At 39.6% G+C, this 21,232-nt stretch overlaps 1 protein-coding gene across 6 annotated transcripts in view; it reads left to right on the forward strand.

Annotated features, from left to right (window-relative positions):
• Positions 1-21,232, forward strand: part of LOC111565633 (protein turtle homolog B-like) — a 160,116-nt gene that overhangs the window by 102,234 nt on the left and 36,650 nt on the right. For 4 of the 6 annotated variants that reach the window (XM_035946202.2, XM_035946206.2, XM_035946204.2 and 1 more), the window contains exons 8-14: positions 6,493-6,635; positions 6,921-7,061; positions 7,180-7,296; positions 7,837-7,987; positions 12,644-12,767; positions 16,205-16,380; positions 17,399-17,625. In XM_035946202.2, coding sequence (XP_035802095.1) covers positions 6,493-6,635; positions 6,921-7,061; positions 7,180-7,296; positions 7,837-7,987; positions 12,644-12,767; positions 16,205-16,380; positions 17,399-17,625 — 1,079 coding nt within the window. The remainder of the gene's footprint in view (positions 1-6,492; positions 6,636-6,920; positions 7,062-7,179; positions 7,297-7,836; positions 7,988-12,643; positions 12,768-16,204; positions 16,381-17,398; positions 17,626-21,232) is intronic. The other 2 variants (XM_035946203.2, XM_023265785.3) reach the window with 1 other exon arrangement.

A 21,232-nucleotide genomic window follows, 5' to 3' on the forward strand; every position in this document is an offset into this window, starting at 1 on the left:
CCAGTCAGTCTCCTCCCAGCAGTTGATGTTGAGATGTGTGCGTTGCTTTATCTCTGGAAAGCATTGATGTGGGCTGTAATCTGAGCTGCTGGTAACCGTTGACTTCTGAGGCTGTTAACTCCAATGAACTTCTCCTGCAGTAGAGGGAACTCTTGGTCTTTCTTTCTTTCCTGCTGTGGTCCTTATGGGAACCAGTTTCATTCGTATATGATGGTTTTTGAAACTGCACTTGAAGAAACTTTGAACTGTAGTTGAAAATTTGAACTAAACACTTTCTACATTGGTGGTCCTTGTACAAGGGCCTCTAAAAGACTGTATCTTGGATTAAAACACAACATACTTCCATTTTTTCAGAGGTTGAAAGTATGACACATTCAAAGAGGCGCCATAATGCAGCCATGGTTAATCTAGATGTAGGATTGTTGTGCTGATTTGTGCTGCATCAAAGTTGATAAAGTAGCAGTTACGAATTTTTAGAACAAATTTAGTGGCATCAGTGTCGCTGACTCATTGTTATAATGCTGTTATTTACTCTCTTTTTGACAGTCTTGATAGGTGGAATAAAAGTCCGTTTTGTCAGATCTTACTAACCTTAGACGGGGACAAAGACTGGATTTCAAAATTCTCCGAGGGCTTCTGATCCATAGAGTTCAAAGTTGTTTATTTTGGTCTCACAGCTATGGAGACTTTATTGATTGAGTTTGGGGTATTTTTTTCGGTGTGGAATTTTCAAAAAAAATGACCTCAGGCTCATTGAATTAAAGCTGGTGTAGGCAGTATTTATTTTGGCAAAAATCGACATTAACCTTTCAGCATATTGTAAGTAGTTCAAGTGATCTGAGAACAAACTAGACATGTGCTCCTCCTCCTGGCTCCGTTTTCAGGCTACTGAAAATGTATCTTCTCACAAGAGATTTCAGCCAATCACAGGACTTTTCACCCACAGCAGGTGGGATAGTATAAATAGCAACAAAATCCATGGGGAAATACAGCATGTGTTGGCACAGTGGGTTAGATAGAGGGCTTTGACCCAGGAGGCTAGTGTGTAAATCCTGGGCTAAACCATAAATGTAGGTTAACTTTTAGCTTCACTATCTTTACGCATTTCAAGCAATTGCTCTCCTCGTTGTAGGAGTCCAGAAGAGAAGGACTATATATTTTCAAATACTTGTGTTATTATTTACATATTCTCCCAGGTTTGTGACTACTGTAGTCTTAAAGTCAAAATGATGTTTTTCTTTCCTTAGGTGAGCGGCTCTTGCCACAATATGGATCACTTGATTAAACTGGTTGGTTATTTAGGTTTGTTTTTGCGGCTTTTTTTCTCACATGTCCAAAATAAAAACATTCATCACCCCTTCATTTTGTTTTGTCCAATTAGCCGAAGTATATAACAGTATTTCTAAAAGAGTGGATCAGATTAGAGTGACAGAGGTTATGACGAAATATTGCATCAGCCATAAATGTAGTTTTCACTGTTGCATAACAGTAATAAATGCTCATGTGGAAATGTTATGAGAGAACCTGGCAAATATTAGTTATCTGTGCTTTAATTAATACATGTCTTTTGTTTATATTTCTCTTTGGGATGCTAGTCAGTAATGTAAAAAGGGTCCATTCTTCATTGATCCACCTAGTTTGAATCTCAGTGTATGCATTATTTTATAGTTTTCATGTCTTCAGTTTTGCTACTCCACCAAGGAACAGGGTGGAGTTATGTGACGATCGGTTTGTCCATCTGTTTAGTTGTCTGTCTGTCTGTCTGTCTGTCTGTCTGTCTGTCTGTCTGTCTGTCTGACTGTTAGCAACATTATGCAAAAATGGACTAACGGATTTGGATGAAATTTTCAGGGAAGGTCAGAAATGACAGACGGACAAAGTGATTAGATTTTGACAGTGATGCAGCTTATAGTGTGGATCCACGGATTTGTTAAAGATTTCTGTATCATTGCGAGATAGCGGCAAGGCATCACTGTAACTATGACAACAAGTGAACGCTACGTCAGCTGCCTGCTGACGATCACATGATTGCAATCCTACTACAAATCCACCACTGTGGGCTTATTGGGACTTATCCATCGAAAATTATATGACTGAGCAGACTTGGCGGAGTACTGCGCTCTCTGAGTGCTTTTCTTGTTTAGATACTGCTATCGTTTTTGTCTGTGTACAACATTACTGTTGCTAATAGACAAAAAACGTGTGATTTCATGCAGCCTCAACTTGTTTGGTCACCTGGCTTATATCACAAAACTTGCTGTCAAACATATAATAGGTAGACTTCTGAAAAGAGAACACAAGACCGGTAAGACCTCTGTTGTATCATCACATTTCCGCCAAACGAGTCCACACTGTAGCATTCAAGCCTTCCAAACAGATTGTTACCATGTAGCTTTAGTTGACGGAAAGGAAACCAAACATGATGATGTTTACAACTTCTCTTTCTTATTTAATAAGTCAAAAGCCAATCCTTTCTCCATATATTGTTAAGAAGAAATCCCAATTTGTGTCCAAAGTCAGATGTGACACTGCCGTCCAAGGATCGTCTCATTTGGCTGTAAAACACACACAGTCCATCCTCTGCACCGTGGAATCGATTTGGACACTTCACCCGCCTCCAGGCTAACTCTGTTCCACCTCTCAGCTAAACACCTAATCCCACCCTGACACCCGCTTGCTTTCTCAAATATGCTTTTCTATTTTTCATGTGTTTTATGTTTGCTTGCTGCCACCTCTCCCTTTGCTTTCCCTCTCTTCATTTCTAATTTGTACTCATTTATGTATATATATTCATGTGTACACCAACACATCTCCACCTCCCTCCCTCTGTCTCCATCATGCGTTGCCGCCTCCTCATTTCTCTCCTCCCATAAGCACTATTTGTGTCCATCAGTCACTCCCAGCTCGAGCCTGTGTGATTTTGTCACTTAAGAAAAGCATCTGGCTTGTGTTTGGAGCAGACGGGCAGAGGCAGGACAATCTCTGAGATGTTAGCCTCGTCCACCGGTAACCGGCCACTGCCAGTAGTCAAGGCAACAGACATTTTGAATTCCCTCGCTCTCCTGCCTCCTTCGCTGGCTGTATGTTAGATTATGGTGTGTGTATGTGTGTGAGTGTGTGTGTTTGAACAGAGGTAGGCAACACCAGTCGTGAGAGGGAGGGAGAAGTGAGAGAAGGGGAGGATTACATCATTGCTGTAAGACCAGGGGCTTTTCTCTGTCAGACTGCAGAGGGCTCTCTCTGCAGTCTGACAGTCTCTGTCTTTCAGCGCTATTATTTCCTCTTATTGTTCCCTCTTCCTCTCTTTATCCTTTTCTATCAACCCTCGACATTCACGCTCCTCCATTTGTTTCATGCCCCTTTTCTCTCCTCCCTCTTATTCAGTTCAAATCTCTCTCCCACACTCTCCCCGTCTTTCTCCCCGAAGTGCTTGCCAGTGAATAACTTCCCCAAAGCATCTTGCAGTGAGAACCAGCGTGTCGTGAGCGATAGCGCTGTCTGAGGGCTATATTTAGAAACTTGGCTGATGTTCTCGTCTGTGGTGCTGGTGCCGGCGCTCCTCTGGGCTCCCTGTGGCCGAGTGCTGGCAGGTCGGCGGTTTGGACTTTAGAGGACAGCTGCTGTAATACAAAGTTGTTCTGGCAACAGAGCAGCTCATTTGACCTCCCCACGCACACAGTCATTCACTCACCCTCTCACCTCCTCTCCTTTTGCCTGCCTTCATGTGCTCACAGTCCTGTCTCCTCGTCCTCTCTGCCTTACGTCATCCAGTCACATCTCTGTCTCTCTCCCTCACCTGTCTTCTTTCCCACGCTCAGCCTCTCTTGTCCTTCCCTATATTGCTCTGCTGATAGCACCCCCCTCTCCTCCCCTCCCTTTTACCATCTCCCATCCTTATCACCCAGTGCCCACTGTGAAGCTCCCCTCCCTGACCTCATTTAGACACCACACTGTTTTCACGCCTCTTCAGAATTTAAGAAGTTTCGCTTCCTTTCCCTCCTCTTAGTCTCATGTACTAGATGGACTCCCTTTTTTCTCCTTTGCTTGTCTTTGCCAAAGGGTAAAGCTTAACCATATCACATCTCAGTTATTCAAGACTTCTAATAGAGGGGGAAAATGTGGAAGAATAGCCGCTAATGTAGAGAAGATATAGTAATACAATTCAAATAGAAGAGAGCTTATCTGATCTGATGTAATGTGATTTCAGTATATATTGTCTGTAACTAAATGTGACTGCAGTTTCATTTGTTGAAAATATCACAATGCAGGCAAATATATTTACTCTCCATGAGTCATGTTAATGGAATGGTTTTGGGAATATTTTTGGAAATTTACTTTCATGCCCTGGATGGATGCCACCCTCATACTCAGCCAGCAGCTGGTTAGCTTAGCTTAGCATAAAGACTGAAAACATAGAGAAACAGTTAGCGTGGCTGTCTCCAAAGGTTAGGGAGTTGTTTTAGTGAGTAGTAAACTTAAATGGAGGGAGATGCACAAACCTTTTAACAGGGTTGGTTGCTGTTACTCCAACCTGAAAAAGGCATAGCCGCACACTTATTGCAGGTATAGTTTATTGTGAACTTATTTTAGCAGCAGGGGGATTTTACATTTGAGCTTGACACTGTCATCTATCATTTTGATTATACCGTATATATGATGATCTGAACTGTTCGAACATGGCATGATGGTCCTTTATGTTATTCCTTGTTATAGGCGGTAAAAGTTTTCTTCTAAAACAGTAAATTTGAACATTCATGGATCACAATAGTAACTATATTTTATTACCATTAAAGATATCATTATGATGAAAGAGCTTGCTCATACTGGTGGATTAACCATTACAGAAACATAAAAAAATATGTATACACTCCTCGTCAAAAGTTTTAGAACACCCCAGTTATTCCAGTTTTTTATTGGAAATTATGCCTGTTAACGTCTCATTTTACTCTGAAATGAAAGCATTGAACAAATAAATAAATTAAGTTTAAAAAAAAAAAAAAAAAACAATTTAGAGACTAAAATGTATCTTCAGAAAGTTCTTCCCAACTCTGGTGCAGAAGTTCCCATAAATGTGTGGCACTTGTAGGTTGCTTTGCTTTCACTCTTCTGTTCAGTTCATCCAAAGCAGCTCCATGGGGTTTAAGCCTGGAGACTGTGCTGCCACTCTATGTTTTTAAGCATATCATCTTGTTTGTTTTTCCTAAGGTAGTTCTGGAATAGCTTGGATTTATATTTTGGGTCATTATCTTGCTGTAGGATGAATCCCTAACCAACTAGGAACATACCAGAGGGTTCTGCATGGTGCTGCAGAATGCTGTGGTAGCCGTTTTGGTTCAGGGTTCCTCTCACTCTGTACAAGTCACCGACCCTGGATCCAGCAAAACAGCTTCAGACCATCACTCTTCCTCCTCCATGTTTGACAGTTGATGTCACACACTGAGGAACCATCTTTTCTCCTACTCGACGGCGTACATAGATCCTGCGTGATGAACCAAAGATTTCAAATTCTGGTTCATCAGTCCATAATACCTTCTTCCAGTCTTCATTAGTCCATTGGTGGTCTTTCATGGCCTAGACAAGCCTTTTTTTCTTATTCTGACGTCTTATCAATGGCTTTCTTGCTGCAACTCGACCTGTCAAACCTGCAGTTGAAACTGAGACTTTTTACTACGACCACCATTAAGCTGTTCTTGAAGCTGTTGTCCTGTGAGCCTCCTATCACCAAGCTGTTAACTCTCAGAAATTTGTCTTCTGATTCTGTTGTGACTTTGGGTCTTCCAGACATCTTCCTGTTAGAGTTTCCTCCAGTTTCTGAGCCTTTTGATGGTGAAGAAAACTGGAAAAAACTGGAAAAATTGGGGTGTTCTAAAACTTTTGACCGGCAGTATATATAGTTTTATACTTTGGGGTCACCTAGGCAAATTCTTGTTTTCCATGAAAACTCACACTTTTATTCATGTGCTAACATGATTGCACAAGAGTTTTTTAACCATCAGTTAGCCTTTCAGCACCATTAGCTAACACAATGTAGCATTAGAACACAGGAGTGATGGTTGCTGGAAGTGTTCCTCTGTACCCCTATGTAGATATTCCATTAGAAATCAGCCGGTTCCAGCTAAAATAGTCTATTCTAGCTTTTACTACTATATATATATATATATATATATATATATATATATATATATATATATATATATATATATATATATATATATATATATATATATATATATATATTTGTAGAGTAAAATTGACATGCAAGAGTTTCACATTGAACAGCAAACTCTCTGAAAATACACAAATGTAGCTTTGAGACCAGCTGTGCTCCACATAAATATGTTCCGTTATCCTTTTATGATGAGCCCACTTCCCATAAACTCTGTGATTTCCCAAGCTTCTCCATACAGCTATTATCATCACCAGACACTGGATTCCCCACACCACAAACAGTTGTTTTATCTCTTGACTTTCTCTCTGTGTGTTTTTCACCAGATCCTGCCCGTGTGGTAAACATGCCATCTGTCATCTACGTGGCCATTGGTCTGCCTGGCTTCATCCGCTGTCCTGTAGATGCCAACCCCCCTGTTACTCTGGTTAAGTGGAAGAAAGATGGCTTCCCTCTACGGATAGACAAGGTGAGCCGATGCAGAGCTGCAGCTTTCGTTCCGCTCACTTTAACCCACCTCAGACTGGAAACAAATGCGTCATTTCTCCAGCTGAAGCTTCATACGATTCCATTTTTCACCTTGTTCCTTTTTCTTTCAGTGCGCTTCTCTGCCTTGTGCTTAAATGAAAATACTCAGGACTTATTAGTGTCATTTATTTACAACTGTAAAGATGGTGCAAGCGGCATTTTGTTGATATTAGCATACCAAAATATTACTTTTCCTTATTGCTGACTGAGAGTTTTCCATATGCAGTACCCTGGTTGGAGCCAAATGGACGATGGGAGCATCCGTGTGGCAGAGGTGACAGAGGACTCTCTCGGCACCTATACCTGCATGCCTTACAATGCCCTGGGTACCATGGGATGGTCCCCTGCTGCTCCCCTGGTGCTAAAGGTATGCACATTTAATGAGTAACACAACTGTGTTGCATAGATCCAGAGGAAAAGAGTAACTTCACCTATGAAGCTCATCACTTTACATTCACCTGTTCTGGCTCTCTCACCCTGGGCAGGACCCTCCCAAATTCTCAGTGGTTCCTGGAGGGGAATACAGGCAGGAGGCTGGGAGAGAACTGGTTATCCCCTGTGAGGCAGAAGGAGACCCCTTTCCCAACATCACATGGAGGAAGGTAAGACATTCAATAAACCTTTCCTTTTCCCTGCATGTGTACAGTTTGTCCACCTAAGGATAATTATCAATCAGTGCTTCATGTTGTGTGTTGTGTGATGTTGTCACACTCATTGTTTTCCATTGAGAAATCTTCATTTCTGAAACCTGTGTCTTTGGTGGGTGCTTAAATTTTAATTGCTCAAACTGCTTTATGCAATTTCACCATTTTTAATCACATTTTATTGATGTGTATAAAATATGCAATCAAGACAACGCATTACATTCTCTCAGTTTGCTTCATTATGAGGCATGTTTAATTGTGTTAACTGATTACAGTCTGATTATCTCATGTTTCTGTCTCCCTTTAACGGAATCCATAATTCATCATTGCGTATACTTTCTATTGTAGCAGCTTAGAGATTGAAGACTGATTTCTTTGTAGCTGGCATACAGCTGGCAAGAGTAATGAATTTTGTATTGCATGTGTCAATGTACTATGCACCTCTTTGTTCTCTTTCATGGGCTGCCTCCTTCCCTCCATGGCCTGGCTGGACTGCAGGTAGGGAAGCCCAGTAAAAGCAAGCACAATGTTCTGCCCCGAGGCAGCTTACAGTTGAAGTCGCTCACAAAGGAGGACCACGGGGAGTGGGAGTGTGTCGCCACCAACGTTGCCACGAGCATCACTGCCAGCACGCACGTCCAAGTCATAGGTACTAATAATGTACATGAATACACCAACACAGGCATACATGCACTGCGTTCAAATGTTTGGGGTCACATGGGCGCCCAGATAGCTCAGCTGGTTGAGCAGGCAACCCATAAACAGGGTCTATAATCCCCGACACAGCGGTCATGGGTTCAAATGCAGCTCATGGTCATTTCCTGCATGTCATTCCCCAACTCTTCTACCCATGTTTCTAGTCTCTCTCTCCACTATCTAATAAAGGCAAAAAATAAAGTTTGGGGTCACCCAGGCAATTTCATGTTTTCCATGAAAACTCACACTTTTATTCATGTGCTAACATAATTGCACAAGGCTTTTCTAATCATCAATTAGCCTTTCAACACCATTAGCTAACACAATGTAGCATTAGAACACAGGAGTGATGGTTGCTGGAAATGTTTCTCAGTACCCTGATGTAGATATTCCATTAAAAATCAACTGTTTCCAGCAAGAGTAGTTGTTGACTGCATTAACAATGTGGCAGCTGTATTTCTGATTAATTTAATGGTATATTCATTTAAAAAAAAAAAAAAAAACTGCTTTTCTTTCAAAAATAAGGACATTTCTGAGTGACACCAAATTTTTTACCGGTAGTGTAAATACATCACATCTCTTAAATAAGCAAGTGCATTACTGGCAGACAAATCCCCCTCCCCCCAAATGCAGCTTTTCATTTTGTGCTGGCGACTGTTGATTGGTCGGCTGGTGTTGGCAGACTTTTTTTTTTCAGTTGTCGCTAACTAGCTAATTAATGGAGTGAAAATGCCACCTCTGGCTGGCTTCCTAATGTTTCAAGCTGACTTGTTTTTAAAAAAAGATTCTGCAATATGGTTTTAAATATGCATGATGATGACTCCAAACATGATTTTGTGCTGCAAGACTGAAGCTAAAGCAGCATATCCCAGGAGTCTGTGATACAAGTCCCTGTTCTTGTATTTAATGTTGGAACTAGTTAGCATTATTGTAGCGTCTCTCAGTAAGAGGGCTACAACCACTCGCTACTTGTTCTCTGAACCAGTCACAGACTTATAGACAAAGTTCCCAAACTAGCATGAAGAACAACAAAACCTTAGGGCCAAGGCAGGGTACTGTAGTACAATAAAAATACAATACAATACAATATTTACTTACAATACAATATTTCCCACTTATTTATAGTGGTGTAAAAGTATAAAGTGGTTTAAAAAAGTGGCTGAAGTTTGCACTTTGTGAATTAACATTCATTACTGTTATTTTTTACATTTGTCTGAGATGGAAAAGTTGTATCACAATAAAAATGAAAAACAAAAAGATATGGAAAGACTTGGGGACTGAATGATAAGATCTGACTCCACTAGAGAGATGAAAAGTGAATGATGATGAAACTAACCTCCCTAACATTTGTATAGTACCTGAAACAAACATAAATGTCATATTTCCACCGTGTTTTCTTTTGTTTTTTTCAGAATAGAACAGGGTGCGTCATTGTGTCCTCCTTTCTACAATGGCTAATGGCACACAACTGAAAAAATCCCAGTAGTGGATAGAAAATAATATTAACTCACAGTTTCTTTTATCATTTTTCATCTTTTTTCCATCTAACACACCAGTCGAGAACCTCCCAAATCTGTTCCGTTGGGTTGAGATGTGGTGACTGTAAAGGTCGTCCTCATTACACCATTCAGTGACCCTTCATGTCCTGTGAATGAGGGTATTGTTACCTGAAGGAGACCCCTCCCATCAGGAAAGAAATGTTTCTGAACAGGATAAAGGGAGTCACTCAGAACAACTTTGTATTCATTTGCAGTGCCCTCTGAACCTCAAGATATACTGTACACTAGTTTTTTGTCAGGCATATCAGGTGTAGTTAATGTATTTTGTCTTTGTAGGGCAGTGATGGAGATGACATGTCTGATTCTTAACCTTCAATTTTCTTTCTGAATCTCTCGTTTTTGAGTTACCTTCTAGAAACTCAGCTATGAAAAGTTATCTTACAATAATGTCAGTTTAGATGGGACACCACTTATGACCTGAATATGTCATTAGAAGCCAACCTCCTCAATGATAAAGGCAGCTATATTGTAAGGTAACATTTCCATGAGACACACAGGTGCTTCGATGATGAAACATGCTTCATGGTATTTGTCAGAACCTTCATAACTCTGTGTTTTAGCAGAAGGTACACCCAGGATTCAGTCTACCCAGCTTAGCATTAGGAGTAGAAATGTGAGGAAAGGCTTGCTGGCTATCTTTGGTTCAAAAATAACACATACCATCACCTCTTAAAATCAGCAACTGTAATAGAACATACTACATGTCATTTGTTTAATGAGTACTTTCAGTTCTCAGACTGAAATATACAAAGGATGAATTGTAGTTTTATGGGATGTTTTGCATTGTAACCATTTCCCTCTTAGCACATTGACTTCTGCACCTGGCTGCTGGTCATTAAGAGATATGAGGATCCAACTATGGACCTCAAAACCTCTGGAGACAATCTCAATAACAAAAACACAAATCCAAAAAGGCCACACAAAGTGAAATGTTGTAGTTTGACTGAATACTAATATTGTTGGCTATAGAGACGGCTTTATGAGTTTTTAAATCAAAGTACATCCTCCACTGGTTCTCTTACCTGTTGGAGAAGCAGGGGTAAGAGAGTTAGTTGCAATCTGAAACTACAACTTCCCAAGTGTTGCAACCACCAACTAGTGGTTCTTGGAAATTTCTGCTCTGTAAACAACTAGTATGATGATTTTCTGATTACTACAGCCACAGCTTGTATTTTTTATGTTTCTTTGCAGTTTAAATAAAATGTGTAATTTTGAGCAAGCTAAGTTAATCTGCCCCCGACTCTAGCTTCATGATGAATGCACAGATATGAGAGTGGGAATGATTACATTGTTGTAATATTTCTTTACCAGGATAAAAAGATGGGGCTAAGGTTAAAATGAATGACTTACTACACACGACTTAAATTGACATTTCAGGTAACACGCACACGATGGTGTTTGTATGCAATGCATTCAGCTGTGTAGGTCCAGGAGAAGTTTTGTGGTTTCGTTTGGTTTAGAGATTTAATTCAGTGGTCAGTCTTACGCTTGGTGTTTCTTGGTGGTAGATGTTCTTGGTCTCGATTGGCCATAGTGGCATCTCCCAAAGGAACCATTTCTTGAACAAACAGCAGTTCAAAATCAGACACTGACAAGCTTACCTGAACTAAAATGATTTTGCTCCAGAATTAGTTGGGGCATGCCAGATTTCTAAATGCAGGCATTGGCTTTGGTTTGTGTTGGCTTGTCAGTCTTTGTCCTTTGCTGAATACTATTTTTTTTTTCCTGATTATACGCCGGTCAATCAGAGCAATGTAATGACAGTACTGAACTGGTTCCAAACTGGTTTCCTATTGCTGTGACTTTGGCTTTAGTCCAGTATCAAAATGTTTAACCTCAGTTGATGTTTAAATCAACAGTTGCCAGCACAAAATGAGAAGCTGTGTTTGGGGGAGGGGGATTTGTCTGAGAGGAATGCACTAGCTAATTTAAGAGAATGTGATGTATTTACACTACCGTACCAAAAGTTGGAGAGATTAGCCTCATATGGCTGCACCAAACAATGTAGATAAAAGTGTAGGCTGCAACACACCCAATGGTAGAAACTACACTTTATGATTTAAACTATACTCGTTTATTTAGGGGCACCACTCTCAGCTTGTCTGTGAAAATTATCAATTTAGACTAAGTCTCAGAGAGACTTTGATTAAAACAAAAGTGATCAGTCTGTTATCTGAAAGTCTCCAGTTCCCAAAACAAAGAAATAAACGGTAGAATCAATGATAATTATACACAAACATTTATCAACTAATACTTTTTTGAGTTTTGTGTAAAATTATGTAAATTTGGGCTTTTTTCTTCTGCTTTTTTGTGTTTTTCCAATGCACATCAAGGAAATAAACACGTGTATACCAAAAACATTTGTAGTTGCAACAATTTCTGGGAGAAATGGTGTATTTTCTGGAAAAATTCTAGAGGTGCCAATACTTTCACCCATGACTGTACTCTTAGTTCATTTCTTAAATGTAGAAATCTATTTGTTCAATATTTATGATAACCACAGATCTGAAATAACAGAATAAGTGAATAGAATGACACCAAACACAATATGTTTATCTCATTTGGTTCCTAAGATAATAATAAAAGGTGTAAACATAAGAATAAACTTACAAATTGTAGACTTTAGGCTACATGGGTGTAAATGTACAACATGGTTAAACATACAAGCATATATATTCAATAATAGGAAAAATAAGACATAGGAAGTATGCGATGCTGCATTTCTTTGATGTTGTGTAAATGACTATTCTAGTTGGACAGAGGCCCATTTCCAGCAACCATCACTCCTGTGTTCTAATGGTGCTTCGTATTAGCTAATCGGCATGATATATATATATATATATATATATATATATATATATATATATATATATATATATATATATATATATATATATGTATATCCATCCATATTTGGACATATATATACAAAGACTACTTAAAACCCAGTTCACAGTAAATTAGTTGGACAAGTAAAATAAATGGACTGTGCCACAACAGAGCCACTCAGTGACTAATGCTCCCTTTTAACAACTGTTTTTCCTCTGCAGGCACAAGCCCCCACGCCCCCACCAGCGTCCATGTGGCTGCGTCCTCCACCTGGGCCAATGTGTCCTGGGAGGCGAGCTACGATGGAGGCTTCCAGCAGACATTCTCAGTCTGGTATGGCCATGTGTGAGTCATCCTAGCATGCTTTGCTTCCTGCTTTTTCTTCTTCCAATGCGTCCTCTGTTACTTCTAACAATGTCTTTTCCAGGGTTGTGTTCAGAACAGTTGTGAAAACGTAGAGATGGAAAATACACGGAGTTCCAGTGTCAGTGAGTTTTCATCTCTAATCTTGGAATTTCTTGAAGAAAACAGTAAAAAAAAAAAAAAAAAAAAAAAGCAAAAGCAATTGTTGCAACTAAACTGAACATGACCCAAATTCCTCTATCCTGCTGCTGCTGCTGCTGCTGCTTTGCTACTGCTTAACGTTGACAAAAGGCCTGGGTTGAAATGTTTAGTAAATTAAACATCGAGAGAATGCCAAGAGTGTGCAGAGCAGTAATCAAAGCAAAGGGTGACTATTTTCAAGAATCTAAAATATAAAACATGTTTTGACTTATTTCACAGTTTTTTGTTTACTACATAATTCCATATGTGTTCATTCACAGTTCTGATGTCTTCAGTGGGAATCTAGAATGTAAATAGCCATGAAAATAAAGAAAAAACATTAAATGAGAAGGTGTATCCAAACCTTTGACTAGTAGTGTATGTCATTATACAGTCATGGAAAAATTGTTAGACCACCCTTGTTTTCTTCAATTTCTTGTTCATTTTAATGCCAGGTACCACTAAAGGTATATTACCTAAAGAATACAATGAACATGACTGTCCCTCTTGTCAGAGTAAAGTTGTCACTGATTTTGTCTTGTGCTCTCAGAAACTGTGGAAATGATACACAAAGCCTATATTAACTTAAATGTCTATATTAACTGGCAGATATACTTTTACCCAGTCAATAGACATGATTTGGACCCAGCATAGACCAGGAGAATAATAAGTGGAAATAAACTTAGACATTCAACGAGAAACTACTCTTGCATTCCTGAGTGTGTCAAATACAAGATACATCCCACATGTATGAGTTGCTTTGTAGCCTAAAAGCAGACTAATTACATTAAACAGAAGAATGCTACTTTTTGGTTCACCCTGAATGCAGCTAAGCATTTCTGGGAAACGTGATCTTAATTTGTAAAATGCCAACAATATTGCTGCCATGACGTAATTGATTTGATAGTTGCACAGTGAGATGTCCTTTACTAAGCCTCAAGATTAATCATTCTAAGTGTGACTCTGCTTACTGGAACTCATCAAGCTTTTTGAAAACAGTGAAGGACTCACAGAGCAGCAAAGAATACAATAACTAGCATCTTTAATTAATGACATGCATGCTGAAGTTTGCATCAGGGGACGTATTACAGATAAAGTCATTAAAGAGTGGATTTAAACTTCAGTTTTCTGTTACTGATGGGGATGAAGACAGGTTTTACAAGTACTGTTTGAACCTTCTTGCCACAACAGATATATTTTATTTTATGTACAAAACACTGCAGGTTATTAGTACAATTCCAAATACCTTACAGGACTTTTTAAGGTAAGCTCTGACACTTAATCAGTTTTTCAGCTCTGTGACGTCTGTATTAAATTGGATTATTATCACTTTTTTGAATGGAGACCTACTTTTTCCTTATGCAAGGGAACTACACTGCCCGTCCAAAAAAAAGTTGCACACTCATATTTCGTTGGACTACCTTTAGCTCTGACAACAACACACATTCGCCATGGCATCGTTTTGATAAGCTTCTGCAAAGTCACAGAATTTATTTCTGTACAGAGTTGCATTAATTTTCTGCCAAGATCTTGCACTGATGATGGGAGAGTCGAACTGTTGTGCAAAGTCTTCTCCAAAGTCACAGAATTTATTTCTGTACAGAGTTGCATTAATTTTCTGCCAAGATCTTGCACTGATGATGGGAGAGTCGAACTGTTGTGCAAAGTCTTCTCCAGCACGTTCCAAAGATTCTCAGTGGGGCTGAGGTCTGGACTCTGTGGAGGTTAATCCTTGTGTGAAAATGATGTCTCATGCTCCCTGATCCACTCGTTCACAATGTGAGCCCCATGAATCCTGGCATCGTCATCTTGGACTATGTCCATGCCATCAGGGAAGAAAAACTCCATTGATGGAAAGATTTGGTCATTCACTATATTCAGGTAGTCAACTGACCTCATTGTTTGGGAACATAACGTTGCTGAACCTGACCAACCCCAGATCATAACTCTAACCTCCACAGGCTGGTAGACACTAGCTATGATGAATGCATCACTTCATCTGCCTCTCTTCTTACCCTGATGCACCCATCACTTTGGAACAGGGTAAATCTGGACTCATCAGATCACATGACCTTCTTTCAGTCCTCCAGAGTCCAATCTTTACGCTCCATAGCAAACTGAAGCCTTTTTCTTTTCTGATTAGCCTTGCTGATCAGTGGTTTTCTTAGAGCTACACAGCTGTTTAGTCCCAATCCCTTGATTTCCCTTCGCATTGTGCATGTTTAAATGCTCTTATTGCCACTATTAAACATAGCTTTAAGTTTTACTGTTGATTTTGTACAATCATCTAAGAGTTTATTTCAACCACATTTGTACCTCTAAGATGATGGTTCACCACTATCCTTCAGATAATGCATTGGACAGTTCTTAAACTGATTTTAGTAGTTTCAGAAATCTCCTTAGTTGTTTTCTTTGCTTGATTCAGGCCAATAATCTGACCCTTCTGAGGCAGATTAACATCCTTTCCACGACCACAGGATATGTCTTCCAACATGGTTGTTTCAGAGATGAGAAGCTCCTCACTGCATCAGCTAGGGTTAAATAAGTTGCAGCTGAAACATATTCGTCACTGCAGTAATTATCTAATGGAAGGCTCTTACCTATTTGCTTAGTTAAATCCAAGTGGCGACTTTTTGTTTTTGGACAGGCAGTATATTTGTATATTGAAATTGTGAATCAGACTTTGTCAGTGGATAGTTTATGTTCATCAGGGGTAATTTCTACTTAAAACGTGCAAATCTTAGTACTAGTAGCTACATTACTCAGATGAAATCAGAAGATATTGTGTTGCATTTCTTGCAACATAAAATAACTTGTCTTATTCTATTCTTCAATGCTGTTGACAGGAGTGTTGCAGTTCTTGCATGTATGCAGTTGTCTGCTTCAGTTGGTGATAAGGTGCAGTTTGTGCTGAATGTATGGCATGAGCAAACAAGTGCAAAGCTAAGCGCAGCATGGGCTTCATTCCATCAAAGCCGTGTTGTGACTGAAATAAAAATACATGGTTGAAATATTTCATTATAGAATTATGTAATGACGGAACTTAGCGCAATTATATGTTTTTTGTTGTTTTAATGTGCTAAACTGTGCCGTGTGACTTGTTTAAATGTAAATTTGTCAGTTTTTACCTGAAACCTAGAAGTGAAGACAACTCTGTAACCTTCCGCTTCATCTCCTGAGTCGTCTGTTGAAAGTCTTTCCCATCTGTCCGCTCACCTCTCATCCTGACTCCCGTGCAGGCTGAAGAGGGAGCATTTAGGTCCACATGACTGGCTTTCCATACCCGTGCCTGGAGGCCATGACTGGATGGTGGTGCCCGGCTTGGAGCCAGAGACAACATACCAGTTTAGCGTTCTGGCCCAAAACAAGCTTGGCACAGGCCCCTTCAGCGAGGTTGTCACTGTGAACACACTAGGTGAGTATGTCCACGACTGCTCAACCAGGACAAAGGGATCCAATAATAACAAACAGCATTGGCAGGCAGGCAAAAAGAATGACTGTTACTCTGTGAAAAAACAATGATTTTGTTTCATCTTTTCCATATGGAAATGTCTTTTGGGGCTGCTGTATTCAGTTTCAGAAAGATGGTACAAAAGATTTGGGCTGCACATTGGCTTGGTGGTTAGCACTTTCGCCTTGCAGCTACAATATCTCCGGTTCACGTCCCCACCTTCCCTGGGATCTTTCTGCATGGAGTTTGCATGTTCTCCCTGTGCATGCGTGGGTTTCCTCCAAGTACTGTTGCTTCCTCCCACAGTCCAAAAACATGCTCAGGTTGATTAGTGATTCTAAATTGTCCATAGGTGTGAATGTGAGTGTGATTGTTTGTCTGTATTTGTAGTCCTGTGATAGACTGGTCACCTGTCCAGGGTGTCCCCTGTATTCACCCTAAGTCAGCTGGGATAGACTCCAGCCCCCCTGCAACCTCTAATGAGCATTAAGCGTGTATAGATAATGGATGGATATTTTCATTACACTACCAAAAAAGATGAATAGAGTCCACATTTGTCAGTGTGATGTTACAGTGCAGCTACTTAGAGAACAACAAAATGCAACGTGACTTCAGTCATGCAGCTGTTATAAAAATGGGGAAAACTAAGGCATACTTAGTCAACCGTAAAGGTGAGGAGGGTTGATAGCAGAAACAGACTGTCAGGAAACATGTAGATGAGATATGAGCTTAAAATGTTTTTGAAATGCCCTCAATGGATGCAAGGTTTCAGAGATGAAGGAAAGAGAAAAATAACTGAATTTTATGCATATGCTGCTGATGCATTTGGTATAAAAGCTTAATCACATCTCGTCACAGTCTTGTTCGGATGCATGTTAGTGTCAAGGGAGTTGATTCACTGGCATCATGCTGGTGGAACTACTCAACTGAATATATAACTGAGTTACTCACACATATTCTCTACCCTAATGTGCTCTTTCAGTATTTCCTATAAGTACCCCTGAACCATTGGTGCTGCTTACCCCACCACGGTGCCTCACAGCCAATCGCACGCAGCAGGGAGTCCTGCTCACCTGGATGCCACCTGCCAACCACACAGCACCTATCCAGCATTATGTCATGGAGTTTCGCCTGGGGGAACGGTGGGAGGTTTTGGACGACAGCATTCCCGCTGGGGAGATGGAGTTGCTCGCCCGAGACCTTGTCCAGGTAAAACACACGGACTTTGTACAGTTTTACGTCTGCCAGTTCCAAACTAAAGAGATGTCTGAGACAAACTCACCTTTTAGTTTGCTACATAGCTTTTACTCATCAATTAGAATCCAAATGTTACTGCTTTTACTTTTAGTTCTGTGAGGCTATCATGTTTTCCTAACTGGAAACATATTAGAGCTATGATGCTGTTGTTTTTGAAAACAGCCTGAAGCCTTCATAAGGATAAAGCCACACTTGGTTCTACAATAATTACAATAACATCCCAGTCTATTACCTATTAACTTTTGTGAATCATCAGGAGAGTGAGGTTGAGTTTTTGTCTTCTTTGTCATACTAGGCTTCTTGAAAAGACCATTCCCGAGGAAACTTATAGTAGTTTTATCTTATCCAATTATATCTGATCTTATCTTGTCTTATATTATCTTTATCTTGGTCCTAGTCTTTGTTTTTTGTTTTGTCCATTCTACGACTATGGTTAAAAAAGAAAAAAAAAACTGTGCACATCACCACTTTGATACAGATTTGATACAGATTTTTGAAGCTGGTCTTGTAAAAGAAAGTATATTGGTGCAAGCAGTACAGGCCTTTTACATTCAGTTGAATACAACTTACAAAAATTAGGCCTTTAATATTTTTATTTATCTGTATTATTATTTGTTAAATGTATTTATTTACGTTAATAGAGTGAAGTGTGAAACTTGGAGTCGTCACAAGCTCTTTTAAGCAAAGGTGCTGTACGACCTCGACTGCGACGTAATTCCAGGCACCAAAACAATGACTGATACTAGTTTTTTATAGTTATATGATATAGGAAAAATGTATCAAAAAGTTCCAGGAATGTGCATGATGTGCAAGCATGGTGCATGTGAACTGATTCCCCACGCACCATGTGTGACCTGTAACTGTCAGGAGTCAGGATGTTGTGTGACATCTGATTCCTCCATGGACCTAAAACTGGAGCAGAGAAGCAAACATCTCATTCTGTGTCAGTCAGCTGCCATCAGGATCCAACCTCTGTGTCAGGGATCATCAGTGATCATGAGAGGTGGTTCTGCTGATTACACCGAGAAAAGAAACCATTTTCACGGTGGAAGAGTCCACAGTTTCCAAAACTGGACAAGGTGTGTCAGATAAAGAGCACCAGGAGCATGCTCGTTGTTTTCTTCAACATTCACATGAATGTACTCCAGGACTTAATCGCTCAGGATCAGACTGTCAGAGCCCTACTGTAGCATCCTGAGGTACACTACCATTCAAAAGTTTGGGGTCACACAGACAATTTCCTGTTTTCCATGAAAACTCACACTTTTATTCATGTGCTAACATAATTGCACAAGGATTTTCCAATCAATTAGCCTTTCAACAGGATTAGCTAACACAATGTAGCATTAGAACACAGGAGTGATGCTTGCTGGAAAATGGGTCTCTGTACCTTTATTTTCATGACTGTTTACATTGTAGATTCTCACTGAAGGCATCAAAACTATGAATGAACACATATAGAATTATGTAGTAAACAAAAAAGTGTGAAATAAGTCTAAACATGTTTTATATTTCTGATTCTTCAAAGTAGCCACCCTTTGCTTTGATTTCTGCTTTGCACACTCTTGGCATTCTCTCCATGAGCTTCATGAGGTAGTCACCTGAAATGGTTTTCCAACAGTCTTTAAGGAGTTCCCAGAGATGCTGAGCACTTGTTGGCCCTTTTGCCTTCAGTCTGTGGTCCGTCTCATCCCACAATGTCTGGATAGGATTTTACTGACATTTATCTGGTCTCTAATCTGAGGTGCTGTTAACTTGCCATTTCTGAGGCTGGTGACTAGGATGAACTTATCTTCAGCAGCAGAGGTGATTCTTGGTCTTTCTTTCCTGGGGCGGTCCTCATGTGAGCCAGTTTTGTCGTAGCGCTTGATGTTTTTTGTGACTGTACTTTGGGATACATTCAAAGTTTTTGCAATTTTCTGGACTGACTGACCTTCAGTTCTTAAAGTAATGATTGACTTGTCATTTCTCTTTACTTCAGTTTTTATGCCATAATATGGCTTCTAACACTTGTCAAATAGAGCTGTAGAACTGTGTACCAACCTGACTTCTGCACACAACACAACTGATGGTCCCAAACCCATTAAGAAGGCAAGAAATTCCACAAATGAACCTTGACAAGGCACACTTGTGAAGTGAAAACCATTTCAGGTTCTACCTCATGAAGCTCATGGAGAAAATACCAACAGTGTGCAAAGCTGTTGTCAAAGCAAGTAGTTATTTCACAATTGTTTGTTTGCTACATAATTCCATAGATCTTGCTTCATAGTTTTGATGTCTTCAGTGAAAATCTACAATGAAGAAACTAGTAAAGATAAAGAAAAAACATTGAATGAGAAGGTGTGTCCAAACTTTTGACTCGTAGTGTGTATTTAAAATGCCCTGCACAGCTACGGTAGCTTTAGGGAAGTGAAACCCCATCTCCTTGTTTCTGTGTTGACCAGAAGCACTGCAGCACAGATGGAATCACTGTCATCAGTTTAAACCGTTGTTAACAAGTACAAACTTTTCTTTATCAGTCAGCTGTCACCATTCTGCCTTCATTCTTTGGCTTTGATGGACCATCAAGTGCGGCAACTCATGCAGGATGTTTCTTCTCATAACAGTTCACTGGATAACCAGCCAAAGCCGTCAGTTTGAAAAGTCGCTTAGAAGACAGTAGAGCAAACAAAGTTAGTCAGGTTTCAGACTGTTTCACTTGCATGTACACACTACAAGGGTCATACCAGAATTGGAGGACATTTGGGCTTCAAATTTTTGAAAAATAAACCTTCTCTTTTATAACTTTCTGCTACGTATTCATCAGTAGTAGGTAACAAACTATCAAAGGCTTGATTGGCTCAGCTTACACATCAATGGTACCATTTTTATTCCATGTTTTATTTGTTGTTTGCTAACCCTGCTCTAATCACAGTAACAGGGTTGCTAATCCATGCTAATGTTAGCTTTTTCTCAGGAGTAGAAGTTAGATATGTAGCTGTTACTGCTGACCAAGAGGACGAACTTACTGAAGGAAAAAAGTCAAGAAAAAAAGCAAAAAGAATTAGTCTTATCCTGACAATATGCATAACAGGGTTGCATGAGGTAGATTGAGACATTCAGTCAAGGCTGACAATGTTCTGAAAATATGAAAAATCAGAGAGAGGACATAGCTTTGCTCTAATCATTCTTTTGGAAAACTGTTTGATGATGTTAATTCCAGCGTATCATGTGATTCTCTGTTTTATTCTTCTTCCACCAGCTAAAAAGGTTATGCTAACAGGGTTGTTGTGGGACACGCCATCCATGCATGATAATTGTTATTTAAAATATTATGATGATTAAAAAAAAATGTACCCACAATTACAGGAGACACCAAGGGAAAAAATTTAATTTTAGGAGAAACTCCAGACTTGTTTGGTATTTTTTAAAATATTTTCAAACATTTTTTTCTCCTAGTATTTTTTAGATTTGGTCTTAGGACAAGTAAATTTGCACAACAACTGCATGTTTCAGTATTTTGTATATATATTATTTGGAATTTGATGAGTGGGTCGTAAAATGTCCTCCAATTCTGGAA

Source organism: Amphiprion ocellaris, chromosome 14 (genome assembly GCF_022539595.1).
Source record: "Amphiprion ocellaris isolate individual 3 ecotype Okinawa chromosome 14, ASM2253959v1, whole genome shotgun sequence".
Taxonomy (NCBI): domain Eukaryota; kingdom Metazoa; phylum Chordata; class Actinopteri; family Pomacentridae; genus Amphiprion; species Amphiprion ocellaris.